General features: G+C 41.7%; 1 protein-coding gene across 1 annotated transcript; it reads left to right on the forward strand.

The window, feature by feature from the left end:
* The first annotated feature begins 5 nt into the window (after positions 1 to 5).
* Positions 6 to 17743, forward strand: GSTO2 (glutathione S-transferase omega 2). The gene is made up of 6 exons (XM_063102070.1): positions 6 to 39; positions 311 to 419; positions 1830 to 2052; positions 3005 to 3106; positions 16150 to 16256; positions 17584 to 17743. Exons 1-6 carry the CDS (start codon positions 6 to 8, stop codon positions 17741 to 17743), a joined length of 735 nt encoding a protein of 244 aa, XP_062958140.1.
* Positions 17744 to 18037: the final 294 nt, after the last annotated feature.

An 18037-nucleotide genomic window follows, 5' to 3' on the forward strand; every position in this document is an offset into this window, starting at 1 on the left:
AAACCATGTCTGGGAATGCGACCCGGAGCCTGGGGAAAGGTGAGTCCTCTTGGCGGGGGTCCGCGGGCTGGGTATGCCGAGCGACTGGGGATGTTGGCTTCAGAGAAGGGGCTGCCCGGCCTTGGCCCACAGACGTGCGGGGCAGAGAGGGAATTGGAGGGCTCCCCGGCACAAAAGCCACGCGCAAAAGGGTCCTCTGTGGGACTCGGGAGGCAGAGCGCCTGGGATCCCGGGGAAGTGAGTGAGCCCCCCTCTCCACTGGGCTAACCAGCCTCTTCTTCCCCACGTGCTCCCAACCCCTGCCCTGCAGGAAGCTGCCCCCCAGGGCCCGTCCCAGAGGGCACCATCCGCCTCTACAGCATGAGGTTCTGCCCCTTCTCGCACAGGGTGCGCCTAGTCCTCAAGGCCAAAGGCATCAGGTGAGAAGCAGAGACATCAGGTGAGAAGCAGAGCCTAGGGCGCCTGAGCAGGTCCAGCGCCCCACAGGCAGGGGGATGTTTAAAACCTGGGGCTCCCTGCTCAGATTCTAGAAAGGGCTCCCTGTCCATTTCTTTTTCCCAGGCAAAGTCAATCAATGGTTAGCAAAGCGCCGGTTGTTTAGCAGGCCCTCCTGAAATGTAGAGCTCTTTTCCGAGTCGTGTCTGTGCATGGAACTTTTAGGTCAACACAGAGTAAACTGAATGATGGACTAGTGAACTGGTTCCCTCCCGTAATGTTTGTTTAGCAAGGGCACAGCCAAGGCTACAAATTGGCAGCTTAGGAACTGATGTAAATATTTCTTCAGGGCAGGGTTTCTCAACCTTGGCACTATTGACATTTTTGGGACAGATAATTTTTTGTGGGGGAAGAGGGAGGGGCTCTCCTGTGCATCACTGGATATTTAGCAATATCCCTGGCTTCCACCCATTAGATGACAGTAGAATCCCCCTCCCTCCTCGACATGACCCCCCCAGTTGTGACAACCAAAAGATGTCTCCAAATATTGCCATAAGTCCCTTGGGAGGGGGGCAAAAAGCACTCCTGGTTGAGACCCACTGCTTCAGGTTTTAACACAATCTCCTAGACTGAGCAAAAAATGTACACACTTGTTTCCTTTCATCTTTTTAAGCATATATGTGCCCCTCTGGTAACTTTACAGGCTTGACCCTCCAATAATAATAACAATTAAGAAGAATTAAAAAGTTATTGCATTCTTATGTACCAGGTACTATCCTAAATACTTTCTATGTATTGACTTATTTGATCATTGCAATGATGCCAAGAGAAGGGTCTAATTATTACTCCCCGTTTTACAGTTAAGGACACTGAGCACAGAGAGGTTAAGGAATGTGGCCAAGGGCACCAGCTAGACTGTACAGTATGATGCCAGAATGTGTGCTCTTAACAGTTAACATTTTTCATATTCTGTTTTAACCTGTTAATACCAGATTTGTGTTTTCAAGCTTTAAAATGTACTAAATTCTCTAATGCCATGATTAAGTGTGTGAGCCCTCAGACAGTTTGCCTGGCTGTGATCTGGGCTCTGCTACTTCTTAGCAGGTGGCATTGGGCATGAAGGTACCTCCTCCAGCCTTATTTCTTCCTATGAGGTAAACCTACCTCATGGGGAATCATGAGGAACAAACGAGGTAAGGCATAGAGACCATCTAATACATCTTACTGCTGGAATGAAGACAATGATGTTATGTATCTTATACACAACTTAAACTTTAAACAGCTAATTGCAAACTTTAATTTTATGAATCGATTGCTTCTGCTTTCAAGATGAGCGTCTGCCTGCACACACCTCTCAGTTTTGTTCTGTCTTGTTTTCCCTTTGCTTTTTTGAGACATGAAATTATCAACATTAACCTGAGAAATAAGCCTGAATGGTACTATACAAAGCACCCTTTTGGCCATATTCCTGTCCTGGAGAACAGTCAGCGTCAACTGATCTACGAATCTGTCATCGCTTGTGAGTACTTGGACGATGCTTATCCGGGAAGGAAGCTGTTTCCGTATGACCCTTATGAACGAGCTCGCCAAAAGATGTTATTGGAGCTGTTTTGCAAGGTATATTCAGTTTTAAAAAGCTACTTACACTCTATTTTACTTTTATGTCTTTCTTGAGCTTCAATTCATTTTAAAACCAAGTCATTGGTACAATTGTTTTGTTTTAATACCACATGAGCCTCAGTTGGATAACTGGCATGGGATTAGAGGAGGATATGACCATTGATATTAAAGGTTAAAGGCTTAACTGCTAGGTGCTTTTCCATTCCAACTAGCAGTCTTCGGAGGTATGGTTATGACATGGTAATGACCATGTGACTTGAAATAGGAATGTTGAAAGAACTGAAAACTGGTAATCCTGTAAAGGGAGTATTTCTCAGGCTTCAGGTAAAAAATATCGGAGTATGAAGAAAATTGTGCACGGAAGGGGACTGCCCTTTATGCAGGACAAGATTGCCACCTGTCTAGGAAATGTGAAGAATAGAGCAAAGGGGGCAGCCACTGATAATGGGAGAAAAAGTGATAGAGAAATTTTAAGATGGTTCCCTTTGAAAAGAAATAAAAATAACTAAATGATATTAATAGCTTATACTCATACTGACCACTTAGGATGTGGCAAGCATTGCCCTAACTACTTTATAGAGGCTAACTCATTTAACCCTACAACTGTCCTTTGAAATGGGTATTGTTATTGTACCCATTTTTCAGATGAGAACACTGAGGCTTAGAGAGGTTAAGTGTCCCGCCTAAGAATGTACAGCATGGAAGCAGCTGATCAAGTAAAGAGCACTGGAAAGCCCCTGTTAAAGCACCTTGTTCTACCCGGGTGCTGTGACAAGTGGATTCTTGGAACCACAGATAACCTAGTGCTCTTTGCAGGGATCTGCGGAGTCTGTATGTGGTGTTGGCCTTTTATGCTGGAGTTTTAAAGCTTCACTGCATTTTTAGGTGGAGCAAGAACATGGAGTTCCCATGGAATTCTCCACCAAGAACCTGTGTCTCCTCCCATTAGGTTCCACACCTGACCAAGGAGTGTTTGGTAGCACTGAGATGCGGGAGAGAATGCGCTGATCTGAAGCGAGCCCTTCGTCAGGAACTCTGCAACCTGGAGGAGGTACAAAAAAGGCCCCTCTCCTGGTCAGATACCATGGAGGAAGCCATGTAGGGTTGCTGACCTGGTCACACTGACACCTTCTGCTGTCACAGGCTTATTCTTTCTGCCAGACTTTGTTAAGTTTAGCTTCTAGTCATCAGATTTTAACATGTGCATTCTTGCCCTCCACTAATGCGCTCTGGAATTATTCTTGAAAGTCCAGCAAGGAGTGGGGGAGGAGATGTGATGAATTGCTTCCTTTCTCAGTCACCACAATCCCTGATTGCTCTGCATGGCTTTGTAGCTTCTGCCATTGAGGCCAGTGTCCACCTTGGTTAGAGATTGTGTTTGGCTGCTAATAAAAAGGACCTAACTATTGTAAATTTATCTTATAAGGGTTTATTCTCTCACATAAAAAAGCCAGAGGTAGGTTGTTCAGGGCTAGTTTGATGGCTTCTTGGTGAAGTTAGCAGAGACTGAGGTTCTTTCTCTCTATCAGCTCTATCATCCTTAGTGCAAGGCTTTCATCCTCAAAATAACAAGATAACTGCTGGAACTGCAGCCATCACATCCAAGCTCCAGGCTCTGGAAAGGAGAACAGAAAGGAAAAAATGGCAAACGGCCAAACCCCTTTAAAGGGCTGTCACAGAAATCCTTCCCAATGACTTTTTACATCTCATTGGCCAGAACTGAGTTGTAGGGTCATAACTATCTGCAGGGGAGGCTGGGAAATTTAGTCTTTTAGCTGGGACACCCAGAATAAAATCAGGGTTTTGTAATTAAGGAAGAAAGGGAAATTGGGTGTGGGTAGCAGCAGCAATCTCTGCCAGTAGGTCTTTCATTAACTTGGCAGTAATGGAACCACTTATCCCTGACCTCTAGAATAATCTGGAAGGTGGTTCTTTGACTTCCTTTATCTTTGTTCCAGAAACTGGTAAATTCCCTTTATGGGTGGGCTGTTTTTCTGTTGGTAGCCAGAGAATGCTATTTTTATCCCCTTACGGGAAGACTGATTATTAATACTCTTCCATTTGACATTTAACAAACGGAAGCAGATTATATTTATTTACACACCCAGTAGCCTATCTTAGATTTGTACAGTTGCAGTATTTATGACTGAGTAATAGTCATGTGTAGTAAATATCAATCTTTTTTCCTGAGGCCACAGATTGTGGCCTTGACCCTGAGGAGGCAGTATGATGTGGTATAAAGAGTCTTGCATCTTAGTCTTGGCTTTACTGGATTCTAGAACTTTGGGCAACGTTCTGGATCTCTCTGGGCCTTGGTTTCCCATGTATAAAACAAGGGAGTATTTTACTGCAGAGTTCTGCAGGGGAACCATCCAGCAAGGGGAGGCCTGGTGGATGCTTCCAGATTCTGATTCACCTCAAACAGCACTGCCTTCAACCACTATGTTTAAAACGACATCTAACAAGATAGATAGCATTTGCAAAGGGAGGGCAACTATTCGCTTTGACAAAAAGTTTGAAACTAAAAATAGAATGACCATATGATCCAGCAATCTCACTGCTGGGTATTTATCCAAAAGAAAGGAAATTAGCATACCCCAGAAATATCTGTACACCCACGCTTACTGCAGCACAATTCACATTAGCCAAGATATGAAATCAACCTAGGTGTCCACTGACAGATGAATGGATAAAGAAAATTTAGTGTATATATACATGATGTAATACTACTCAACCATGAAAAAGAATGAAATCCTGTTGTTTGCAGCATATGGGTGAGCCTGGAGGACATCACATTAAGTGAAATAAATCAGGCACAAAAAGATAAATACCATATATTGTCACTCACATGTGGGAGCTAAAAAAAGCTGAACTTTTAGAAGTAGGAAGTAGAACTGTAGTTACTACAGGCTGAAAAGGGAAGGAAGGGATGGGTTAATGGATACAAAATTACAGCTAAATAGGAAGAATAAGTTCTAGTGGTATACAGTAGTGCTAGGCACCTACAATTAATAATTTATTGTGTGTTCGCAAATGGCTAAAAGACAGCTCAACTGTTCACATTATAAAGAAACGATAAATTTTTGCAGTGATGAATATGCTAAGTACCCTGATTTGATCATCAAACATTGTATACATATATTGAAATATAACTCTTGTACTTCATAAATATGTACAATTAATACACGTCAATTAAAAAATATATATATATAAATAAAAGAAGTTTGAGAACTCTTCTGAATAGAGAATTTTTAAAGTCTTTATTTTCAAGATCAGCTGAATTGATCCTATTATGCCTGATTAACTTCTAACAGATAAATAAATGCTAGACCAGGGAAAGGAGCTGGGAAAAAACCCTTTGAATTCAAAGACACAGTAACTTGAAAACTCATTTTGATCAGTCTGCCTCCTACTCTGCCTTTGGATGATGGATGATCTTTCTAAATTACACATTGCTAAATAAATGCATGATACTATGATGGAGCCCCAGGGCACAGTTCTTTTTCATTGGGGCTCTTTCCCAGGGCAGGTGAAGGCGGACTTTGTGCCCTGCACTGTGCGACAGGGACTTTGTGTGCACCATCTCATTTAATCTTTCCAACAACCTGCTCAAGTAAATGTTACTAGTCCTTCTCTGCAAATAAGAGTGGCCTCCCTGTGTAGGCTCTGAACTAGGTGCTAGGAATACAAAAATTAAAGACCTCCAGGGGGCTCAAGGCCTAGAGGAGGAGATAGACTGTTAAATTATTGAAAACCTAGGTGTGCTGAGCACTAGGCTGGAGACAGGTGTAAGAGAAAGCTTGTGCTGGGGGTGGGTGAAGTCTTTATTGACCCTGAGGATGAATTACAGGCACAGGGGAGAGAAATGGTATGTGCAGCAAACAAGAAGCAGTGAGAGGTGGTGGCATGAGGGAGTTATGGGTAAGAGGTGACTGTGGAGGGTGGACCAGAGTCAGATGCTAAAAGGCCTGTCCCGCTGTGCCAAGGAATTTGCACTTTATGCCAGAGTTGATGGGGAGTAATTGAGGGCAATCAGACAAGAGAGTAGTGTGTTCCTTCATGCTTTTAAAATGTCCAGCCCAGCAACAGTGTGGAGGATGGGGGAGAGGGCCAATAGCAGGGACAGGAGAGGGACAAAGAAGACCACACTAAAGAGGTTGGAGACAGGGATTTGATTGGGGAAGTTTTAAGGGACTAAGATAAGATGGAATCTGGTGAAAGAGTAGGAGTTACTGAGGATGGTTTCCAAGTTTGTGGCCATTAAATGTGGTGCTTTTCAGTGAGAGAGTTGGAGGGAGGACACAGTTTGTTCAGTTTGGTGTTGATGGGATATTCATGCAGAGACAGCGTAGGGGAGTAATATGTGGGCAATATGTGGGCTGTACTAGACTTTGGAATGGTTTTACTGGTGAGGAACTTAAACCAGTGAGATTAGGAATGTTATCAGTGGTGTGGTGATATATGTTTAACAACCAATTTTCTTTGAGAAAAAGGAAAAAGAAAAGGCCCTGATTTGTAGCATTTGCTGATTTCATTGGTGTCAATACTTCCACCAAGGCTTCTTTTCAGCTATGAATGTGACGTTTCCAAACTCAGTTGGAAGAGATGTGGGCAGTTGGCTGGTCCTAGCACATCACTGAATAACACAGTTCACTTTCTTGTCAGTTACTGAGCCCTAGAAATACCTGTTGTTAACCAGCCCAGGTTTAGGTAGCTCTCACAGATGCTATTTAAGGACCACTGAGTATCAGCATGTCCCAACAGGTTTGATTGTGGGTTTTGTCCCATAAAATGTTAGCAAGAATTGAAACTACAATGTAAGCAATATTGAAATCTGAAAACATGACCAGTGAACTTAACGGTCCATTCCTCTAAGAACTAATATGTTGACTCTAGGAGATTCTAGTGAAATTGAAACAGGTCAGAATGACTCCAGTAGTGATAATCCTCTGACTTAACACAACTCTTTTGCATGGTTTTGCACAATCAGGATTTTGTGTGAGCAGAAAATGTATTAAATACACATGGTCTTTCTGAGTGATAAGCAAACCAAAATGTCAATGTATAATCTGCCATGTTATCCCTGAGCAAAAGGCTCTGTTTACCTTTTGCAGCCTTAAATTCTGACACTTTCTTTTTTTGAAATAAGTGCTCTGATTTTTAAATTAAAAAATTTTTTTTCTTAAGAAATCCAATTTCATCAAAATTAAAGATTTATTGTGCTTGTTATATAACCACATTTTTCTATATTTTGAACAATTCTTTGAGCTATATTACTGCTGCTTTTATTATCGAATCAGCAGCCTTCCGACTTGCTTTCCTGTTCTGAACACTGGCATGAATTTTAAAACTATCAGGATGCCCTGTCTAATCATATTTTATATATTCAAACAGATTTTCTAGCCTTTACTGACTAATTAATCTAAGCAGCACACATTTTTTAGCTTTATTCCTTTTTTATGTTGCTATTGACTTTTCCATTTCAAAATAACACTTGAGTTCAGTTTTGTTTTATCTTTGTGGATTTGAATGTGGCAGGACCTTTCAGTGGCTTTTTTTGGCCAGTGCCTTCATTCAAAATATTTTCATTATAGAAGTAGTCACATCAAGTTCAAGTGCAGTGAAAGATAGGATTCAGCCGATTTTTTTGATGCTTTGGATTTTTGCTTGAATTCAGTGTTCCTCCACTTATGAATTAGTTCTAGATTCTGGCTATTGCCTGGCTCTTTGCCAGTCATTAACAGAACCTAACAAAGGGGAATGAGGAAAGGATAACATTAACAACCCCAAAATAGCACTGAGGGAGTGAGAATCTGCCCAGCAACTGAAGTCTTTGTCTTCCGGTGGCCACAGGACACATTATGCTTTTGCATTTTGGCATTCATCGACCTACTTTGTAGTACTTTACCTGACATTTCCATGCAAAGTGTCTCACATTGCCAAATTTGATTACATATCTTATGCGTAGCAGTTTGCATGAGTTAAATTTGCATAAATTGTGTGTGTATCACCCAGGAGCATCTGTAGTTAAATACTTTCTTGATTCTAAATTCCACCCATAATCTTAATTTTTAATCTGTCCTTTCTTCTCTCCAAAAAGACATTTTGTCCCTATTAGATTGTTTTGCTGTTGTTCTTTCTTAATTTTTATTAATTTCCACGGTAAAATCACTTATATATTGTTTAATTGTTTATTCTTTGATATCACCAGGACAGGAAGGAAAGAAAGTTTATACCTGGATCATTCTTCACTGAAAATAATTTTCTGTAGACTTTTATATATAGCAAACTATTTACAAGCAAAATTGATTTTTTTTTTTTACCAATTTATAACAAACTAAATTCATTGTTACTAGCTATTTTTATAGCAGCTTTATGGAGACATAATTCATATGCCATAAAGTTCACCCTTTTCCAGTGTACAATTCAGTGGTTGTTAGTATATTCACAGAGTTGTGCAGCCATCACCACTATTTAACTTTGGAACCTTTTATCAACCTTAAAGAAACCCCTTACTCATTAACAGTCATTTCCCATTTCTTTCCAATCCTCCCAACCATAGGCAATGACTAATCTACTTTCTGTCTCCATGGATTTACTTATTCTAGACATTTCATATAAATGGAATCACAATATGCAGCCTTTCATGAACTTCTTTCACTTACCATAATGTTTTCAAGGTTCATTCTTCATTCATTTTTATGGCTGGATAATATTCCATTGTATGGATACACCACACTTTGTTTACCCATCAGTTAATGGACATTTGGGTTGTTTCCACTTTTCGGCTATTATGAATAAGGCTGCTATATATTGTGTACAAGTTTTTGTGTGGATGTATGTTGTCAGTTCTCTTAGATTTGCTAGATAATCTTACATGTCTACTAACGTGACATTTTAGTTGTAACCACTGTTCTTCTACGCTAAACTGGTTATCCCTGACTCAGGATGACTAATTGAGCTTTTTAGTGCTGTCACTAGTTTAGCAACTTAATTCATTGTCCAATTCTGATGGCTGCTTTCTAGGTAAATTAGTATTTGCTGTATTTCTTTTAATAGGCTATACCCTCTCCCACCATGTACATAATAGAGTAATAATTATTATTAAAGATTTAATTTTACTATTCTGTAATTATAAAGTAATACTTGTTCATTAGAGAGAATTTGGAAAATACAGGAAAAATTTAGAAACCAACAACAAAAAAATCCATAATCCCACTACCCAGAAATAACGACTGTTATTATCTTGGGACTTTTTTGTTTTTACTGTCCTTTTCTGCTATGATATTTTTATTTAGTTGAAATTGTGCTGTGTATAAAATTTGGTTACCATTATGATATAAAGACTTTCCCCATATTTTTATGAACTTTATAAATGCTTATTTATATGTATAAGTGTGTTTATTAGAGCAGGATTATTTGTGATGACGAAAAGTCAGAAACCTTAATATCCATTAGGTGGGGAATGGTTAAAGAAATTATATTTATCTTTGGAGTTCTGTAGAGCAGTTAAAAATGAATGAGGTAGATTTATGTGTACTGACATGAAAAGATTGCCTAGAAATATTTAAGTGAATTACATAGAAAAACAGATGGTATGATCCCATTTTAGTAGAAGAAAACTTAACTATATATGTGTGTGTATACACATGTAAATGAATGCCTAGAAAAATATCTGGTGAGATGCATATCAAACTCCTATAGTTGCTACTACCGTAGAGGGAGTTGTTGATTAAAATGATCGGAGACGCGAAGGAAGACACAGCAGACGAGACGCAGGTGACGAGCGGGGGCCACTGCTCTCTCAGGCAAGTAGCGCCGACCCAGACGCTGTGACAGCTTTTATTACATTTAGCAAGCTTGTGCATGCAATATAAGCATTAATGCATCAATTCTGTTATACTTTTCTCAAGAGCAGAAGGCCGTTACCTCCCTTCTCAAGCACTTGATTATCTATAATGCGCTTCCTGGGAACATCCCAAGAAAGTGTTCTCACAACTTCAAGCGTTCTCAAGGATTGTTTGCAATCCTTGATATTTCTTGGTTAACTCGTTTGCGAGTTCACCAAGTGAACACGTCCTTGGGTGCTGACCACAGAAGTCCATTAACCATTTCCTTCAGGAGTTGATTAAAACTGGGGTGGGAAAGAAAAGTGGAAAAAAATCACTTTTAATGTTTGTATAATTTGCCCCATGTATATAAACCATAAAGTTATTTATCCAGCACACTAACTAGGGGTGTCTGGACGGTTTCCTATCCCTTACCATTATGAATGGTGCTGCAGGGAATAGCAGCTTCTTTGCACAGAAAGCATTTTCTCTAGTTTAGACTATGCTTTCAGGCTGGACTCTCAGGAATGGAGTTACCAGATGTAAAAGTATGAACACTTGGGAGGCTGGGGCTGTATATTAGTAAGTTGCTTCCCCAAAGGCTCGTGCTGTTAATCCCTTACCAGCAAAGTATGAAAATGCCCTTTGCACTATCTCCTTTTCACTGTTGGGAAATTTCATTCAAAAAGATATTTGCTTGTTTTGGAGATAAACAGTAATGTATCATTGTTGGTTTAATGTGTACTTTGATTGCTAGCGAAGTGGAAGGTTTTCCCCAAAGTATGCCATCTCTGTGTTTGGTCTTGAGAAAACCGTCTGGTCAGGGGCTTTGCCCATTTGCCTATGGAGGGTCTTAATGATTTTCCTTGATTTGTAGAAGTTCCTCTTAAAGAGTTCCTTATATATAAATAATATCTGACTGTTTTTAAAACTAATTTTTGTTTTCTTTTGTTTTAACTTTTAATTTACCTTATCTTTTTGGTACGTATACAAGTATGACATTTAAAAATATTATGCTGTAAGCCTTTTCTGTTGCGATTTCTTCCACTGCTTTTACTCATGGGAAGTCCTCTCTCCCTTCAGAGGTTGAATAAATATTCATTTATACTTTCATCCACCATCCATCACTTATAGATATCTGACTGGTTAAGCATTACCCTACTAGCTTCCCCCACCCCCCATTATCTTACAAATATATTTTGAACAAAAGAATTAAGCCCATTAAAAGGATTCCAGCATAGAATTTTCAGGGAGGTCTTTTAACCCCCAAATGTTGACAAGTTGTATTCTGCATCTGCACAGGAGAATCCAGGTCATAAATGCTGAGCAGCAGAAGGGGCATGTTCTACCTATTTATTCCTAGAGGAGAACATGGTCTCAGCTATACCCTACCTTTGTGCTATACCCCAGGTTTGTTTTACAGGGAATTGGTTCATCAATCGTTAGCTCAGACCTGAAATTTGAAATCTTGAGAACCTCCACTTACCTTTTATGAACTCAAAGCGTTTCTGTCCTGGGATTGAGTACTTTTCTGCGGCTTCTGGTCAAGGGCCCATGTTGCTGACATACTGGCAAATGATTGTGTGTCTTTTTCAGGGGGGGAAGGGTGGGGGAGGAGGGCGACTTTCTGCTTCTTAAGATCTGTTCCCATCGAGAAAAGCATCGTCTTCCTCCTCCAGCAAATACAGCAGCCCCCGCTTGCAGCCGCCACACAGCTTGGGATGGGAGGCGGGGGATGTCTTGGCAGTGGTGTAAGTGACAGTGTAAACGAAGGAGGCCGCATCAACGCTGGAAGCTCAATTATTGAGGCTGAACCCGACAGTCCAACACCTTAGACTGGAGCTTTTTTTTTAGCTTTTTAAAATGCCTGGTTTGAAGAAGTCCGGAGTCTGCTTCTCTTTATGATCTTCTTGTTTCTCTCACAAAAACTTAACAGATTTCTTTTTCCTCCTGTGGAACCTTCTCGGGGAGCCCTGGCCAGGCCGCCTCCCCACTGATGGCCACCAGGGGGAGCCCTGCTCGCTTCTACCTCAAAATGCTGCCTTTCTCCTTTCGTCCCTCTGGGGGCGCCCGAGAGGCCCTCGCAGAGGAAGAGGGGCCCTTCCATCCAGCCCGGCTTTTCACGTTCAGGGGTTGGAAATCGTCAAACCCGACAGTCCCTCCCTCTTCATCTGCATGGCTCACTCATGACGCCTCATTGAATTCACAGTCTTATTTTGCAGTGAACTGGAGAACAGAAAAGTTAAAAAGAGATTTTCCTAATATTCCAGAACATCAAACGCCTTTTCACAAAGTATCTCACACAAAATATTTAGGATTCTAAAGGGGAGAGGAATTTTACATGTCTGGAAGGAATCATGTTTGCATTAGAAGGGAGCTCTGCTATTGAGGGGCCTAAAGATTCAGTAAACCTCTTTAACTCTTAAGCCTGAATTGAGGATGTGTTAATGCTTTCAGAAAATCTGAGGGCTAGAAGCTGGAGCCTCAGTTTCCTCCTCTGTTCATTTGTGGAAGTCTTATAGGGGATATCTGGGACTTTTGAAGAAAAGCACCTTCTAAGCAGGCTATTTTGCCTTGCTTGGTGATACCAAGGACAACAGCTCTGAAAGTGAGATATTCCAATGTGGGGAAAACTACTGAGCATTAAGCATGGCCGGTATCATCATGTGTGATATATGATCAGGTGGGAGACCAAAAGAATTCAACACAGAGTTCTTTAAAATGACGTTGGATATTAATGTAACCACTGCTACCTGGATCGAGATCGCAGGTCAACTTCTCATTGCATTTCTGAAGATAAAACACTTAGGGAAGATAAGACATTGGAAGTGAAGACAGTCAGTTTATTTTACCTCTGGCTCTATCCTAAGTTTTTTTCAGAGTAGCTAGTCGACTGTAAATGAGAGAGACTTAATTTAAACTGAGAACAGAAAAGAAGTATTTTAGTAATGTTGCCTGAAGACCTGCCATCAATGGAGTGAAACAGGGAGGTGAGGATTTTGATAAGCTCTTTCACCATGGTTATGTTGGCATACCTCATCTCTGCCAGCCAGTTAGGTGCTTTGGCATGAGCTCCTGATTCAGACAGTGAGGAAGAGTAAGACTGAGAGGGAATTCTCACAGGGAAGCTGAGAGATGGGCCAGTCATTGGCTGTAGAGTGTGCTGGTTCAGAGCTTTTTTGTTGTTAAGTAGCAAAGAATTCACAAGAGACTTGCGGTAACTTCTGTGATTAGAGTGCTCATGAATACATATTTGAAATTGAATGATGCAAGGTTGCCATGAGTCTGGGAATTAGGAGAATGGTGTTTTGTCCTAGTTCTGGCACTAACCAGAGAGTCCCTTTACCTCCCTGGAACCAGGTTTCCTCCTCTGTAAGGTGAGGATGCCCTGTACTTCCAGACAAGAATCAGCTCAGCAGCATGTTTTCCTCTTCGTGTTGCTGGAGTCAAGTTTTATTTAAGAACTTTATTTAAGAACTCTGTAGGACCCATGACTTGATGTCTTGGGATTGTTTTCCTTCCTGGTGTTGACCTTCTGTTTCAGCTTTTATTTTCCCTGATCTTAGCATTTTATTATTTTTCCTATTTAATGTGTTGTTGCATACATTTTTTACACTGCACCGCTAATCCTTTGTGTAATGAGCATGGTATAAATAAGTGGTAAAATGACAAAGTCACACTAGTTGAGTCCCAGGGCCCTTCCAATTCTGATACTATAGGATTCTAAGGGGAAAAGTAATTTTACATGTCTGGAAGGTACCAGGTTTGCCTGGAAGGGAGCTCTCTGCTGAGGGTCTTAAAGACTTCAACAGACCTCTAAGGAGGCCTGGCCAGGATGTTTTCCTATGTGATTGGGATGTGCCTGGGAAGGCGTCAGCACTTTGTGCTAGTTTATGGGAAGATAGCTTTTTTATTGGAATTTTTAGACTTGCCCTGTGTGAAATTGGTGGAGAAATGCCTGTTTGGGGCAGGGCTCAAGAATCTGCAGCTGTATCAAGAACTCCAAGTAGTTTGATGTCAGGGGGTCCCACATCACATGTGGCTCTAAGAAAATCTTAGGGACTGTGTGTGTGCATTTTGAGAGGGAAGGGCTGTGGAAGGAGAGTTGATTCATTTCATCCACATTCTCATCTTGACCTTTTATTGTGCCGAGTACCTCAGTAAGGCCTGGATTACTTTACAAGTGTTTATATAAAATTGTTGGCATCTATAAGATCATATATATTTAAAGGCATACTCCTATTTTGAGTAAATGGAAAATTTAAAAACTACTAAACAAATATCAATTACTAAGCAGTTATTCATTTTCAAAATTATCTCATCACTTCACCAAAGGACCCAACAGGGGTTCCATTAAATGTCTGTATGTGATTTGTGTTGACAAGGACTTTTCTAAGAACACTTCTGCTCTGAAAAGCAAAAGGTATACAGATGTTCCAGAGTTGATGGGTTTAGATTTGGTTCTGATTTGTGCCATGAAGTCCAATAACAGGCTGCAGGTGTACATTTCAAAGTCAGCAGTAAGAATTTGGGAAATTATAATTTATTCCCGAACATAAAGAAAATTTGCCGCCTTCTGGGATTCATAGAAACTGAATGATTTGTTCCTTTCCCCTCTAAACCAGATCTTATTCATACACGACTGAAAATAGCCTCTGTTTCAAGTTTCATTCTGCTGTTTTAGTACCATCCTGTTAGCTTCTTTGAACAAAGTGATGTCACCTAACATTTTTTTCAGACTTCCAGGACAGTGATTGGGAACCCCTATATATCACAATGGGAGGTATGAAGACTTAGACTTTAGGGCAAGAAGATTTGCTTTTCCCCTTGAGAAGGGGTTGTGAGAAGAGGAGTTCATTGATCCTTTCTGTCAGGGATGGGTTTGCTTTCTGTGAATGCAACCTTCGGTGGTCTCTGCTCTTACTCTTCACAAGAGCTCACATCTACTGAGTAGGGCCAGAGTGTTTTTCATGAATGATTATGTTACTCCTCACCATAATCTCTGAGGTGGGTACTAACATTATCATCACTTTGCAGATAAGAAAACTGAGGCTTGGAGGAGGAGGTAGGTTAAGCTGCCCTGGGTCCCATGTTGAATCAGAGGTGAAGCCCACCATAGGTCTGCTGTCTCCAGAGCTCACCTTCTTAGCTACCACCCCAGACCACCTCACAGCTGAGTCAGCAAGCTGGCCTGGCACATGAAGAGGCAAGCCTGAGTGTCTCCTGGCTGCCAGTGTCATCCCTGCCCTGGGACCCTAATTTATGGCTTCACTGTGGCCCTCTGCCTCACCACCTGCATAGCTTACTTCCACAACTCACCTGGGCCCAGCAATCTAGTCTATAGCCATAGGGAGCTATTTAGTTGTTTATATTGGTCAAAGTGAGTAGTTTGTTTTATTTAACGAGGTAATTGGCACCATACTTTTGGACCAACAATAACCTCTGCTAAGCACGTTTGCTTTTTTCAAATTTTTGGGTGCTTTTATTTTGGGACAGTCTTTGGCTGCCTGTCTGTTGAGAGTTTGTCTGTTTTCTTTACAGTCTGTCTATCTGGATTGATTTGTCCATTTGGGGATGAGAAATATTATTTTAATGTAAAGAGTTGATAAATTGAGTGGCCAACAACTGTGATGTTTGAAGAGCTCAAATAGAGAAAGAAAGCATGATGGAGAGGCAAGGCTGGGATTTGAGGGAGCCCATTAAATAGCACTGCTCTTTCCTGTCTTCATTTTGAACCAGTTGAGAAATAATTCACAAGAGTAAGACAGATGGAGACTACATTTTCCTCTTTGTTATAGATGAAGCAGCTGCACAGGTGGTGTTCCTACTGCTGGCCTTCAGCGTCAGGCTGAGCCCCTCTCCCCAAGTAATGGGCAGCGGTGGTCTGAGCAGGGCCTCCTGTCTCCAGGGGCTGAGCTCATCCGAGGAAAGCTGAGCACACAAGGAGCCTGTTCCAGGCTCAGAGGGAGGAGCTGGACTCCCTCTGCCTAGGCTGTTTTTCCAAATTCTCCAATTACATGGACTCGCTGCTCCTCTGGTGCTGAAGGGAGGAAGGGAGGGGACTGAGTGTGGCCGGGAGTGTGACCCTAAAGGAGGTGGAGGAAACCTCAGGAAAAGGGAAGAAACATTCTCCTAACAAATAGGAAGGAGAATCGAAGTCTTAGTTCTCCCTTTTTGGGAATTCATCTGTTATTTATACTTAGTGTCTGAAGATATGTCAGCAGATATGCAAATTAACTAGCGCTTGTCCTGTTTACATTTTTAGATTCTTGACTGTCAGAACAGCACCTTCTTTGGTGGAGACTGCATATCCATGATCGATTACCTCCTCTGGCCCTGGTTTGAGCGGCTGGATGTATATGGGATATCCGAGTAAGACATTTGACCATATGGTTGGGAATTCCTGGAATCACACTGAGTAACAATGGTTGAAATGTTCTGTGCACTATTAATCCCCTGAGGACATGTTTCAGGATGTATGAGAAGTGAGATCAGGCTTTAGACCACCAAGGTGTACTTATTAAAAATGCACTGGTGCTCTTCTACCACTCACTGCAGACTCACGCTTTCCCTATACTTCTGCAGAGAAGACCCTGTGTCCAAAAGTCTGCCATGGAGCTACAGGGCCTGCTGTCCTCACTAGCCCATCCAAACACACGTCGGTTGTGGAAGCAGGTGATGGTCACAGTCACAGTGTTTTGATGCCTGGGCTGCAGCTGCCTCCGTGACCCTCCACCTGGTCCTGCTGAGTCACCCAGCGGACACTATATACCTTAGTCACATCTCATTTACCTTAAAACATACAAACAAAACTGGACGAGTAGGGAAGTTAAAGCTGAGCAAATAGGTGCGGAGGGTCGTGGGCAGAACACGTGCCTTGTTCCCACAAAGCTGGTGCCTGCTCTAATCCCAGCCAGCCGCTTGGTGGGTGGGGCCATTTCTGGTTTCTGGAAATCTGGTTCCGCTGAAGCAGGACTGTGTCTATACCCTCCTAATGCACGGGTTTGAGTCTACCTGAGGGTCATCTCGTGCACTTCCAACTTTAGCTCTCTCTGAAGGAAGATAAAATATAACATATTTGGATATTTTAAACTCTGTTCCAAACATAAAAATTCCAAAAGCCTGCCTCTTCCGAAGACCAAAGCACTGAAGCATGGGTTAGGAAGCCCCACCTCCATCCTGGATTTTCCACTCACCAGTGGCAGTGTCTTGAGCATGTTGCTTTACATACCCTAGACCTGAATTTCCTAATCGATCTCTGAAAGGGCCCTGTCAGCTCCATTATTTCAAGGTTTCACAATTGTTTCATTCATTCAAAAAAAATGTTTTGGAAACTACTTGTCTTTTTATTTTTCACACCCCTTAAAGTAAAATCTGAGCATGACCCAAGAATGTTTGTTCTGGAGGGTTCCTTTTGTTGCAAACGATGAAGAATAGACATCTTATTTCCCCAGAGCCTTCAGTCCACAAGTATTTCACTGTATTGTGAGAAGGAACAACAACTTCTATGATTCAAAAACACAAGCAGCTATTCCAAAAATGAGATTTTCCTCCAGTAGATCATGCTCACTTGATAAGTAAGGTTACTTGATTCCCAGACAAATGTGTTTTTCGTATCTTGTGAATCTAAAAGGCCATACATGTCCCCTTTCCTGATGCCCTCTGTTGTAACGTGTGACACCTCTCTCCTGTCTTGCAGCTGTGTGAGCCACACCCCAGCTCTTCAGCTCTGGATAGCAGCCATGAAGCAGGACCCCACAGTGTGCGCTCTTCTCACAGATAAGACCATCTTCCAGTGCTTCTTAAATCTCTATTTCCAGAACAACCCCGCTGCCTTTGACTTCGGACTATGTTGCTGAGCCTCACAGTCTACCCCTTCACCGTCCAGGATCTCCCAAGCATGTCGTGGTTCTGCATCGGGGATTGTCTGGAGGCTCAATCATCTCTGTTCCTTTTCTTTGAGTTTCCCAATAAAAATGAAAACAGAAAATGTATTCTTTCTGATAATCATTTGTCTGACTCCTATAGCCCGTAGCTTCTAGCAATTCTCTAGAAAGTGCCCAGTGCTCATGTCTGAGCACATTCTGGGAGACTCTGTGCCTCCTGGCTCCTCGACCTTCAGCACAGTTTGACCTCTAGGTTATTCGTGCTGG

The sequence above is a fragment of the Cynocephalus volans genome, chromosome 7 (assembly GCF_027409185.1).
Source record: "Cynocephalus volans isolate mCynVol1 chromosome 7, mCynVol1.pri, whole genome shotgun sequence".
Classification (NCBI taxonomy): Eukaryota; Metazoa; Chordata; class Mammalia; order Dermoptera; family Cynocephalidae; genus Cynocephalus; species Cynocephalus volans.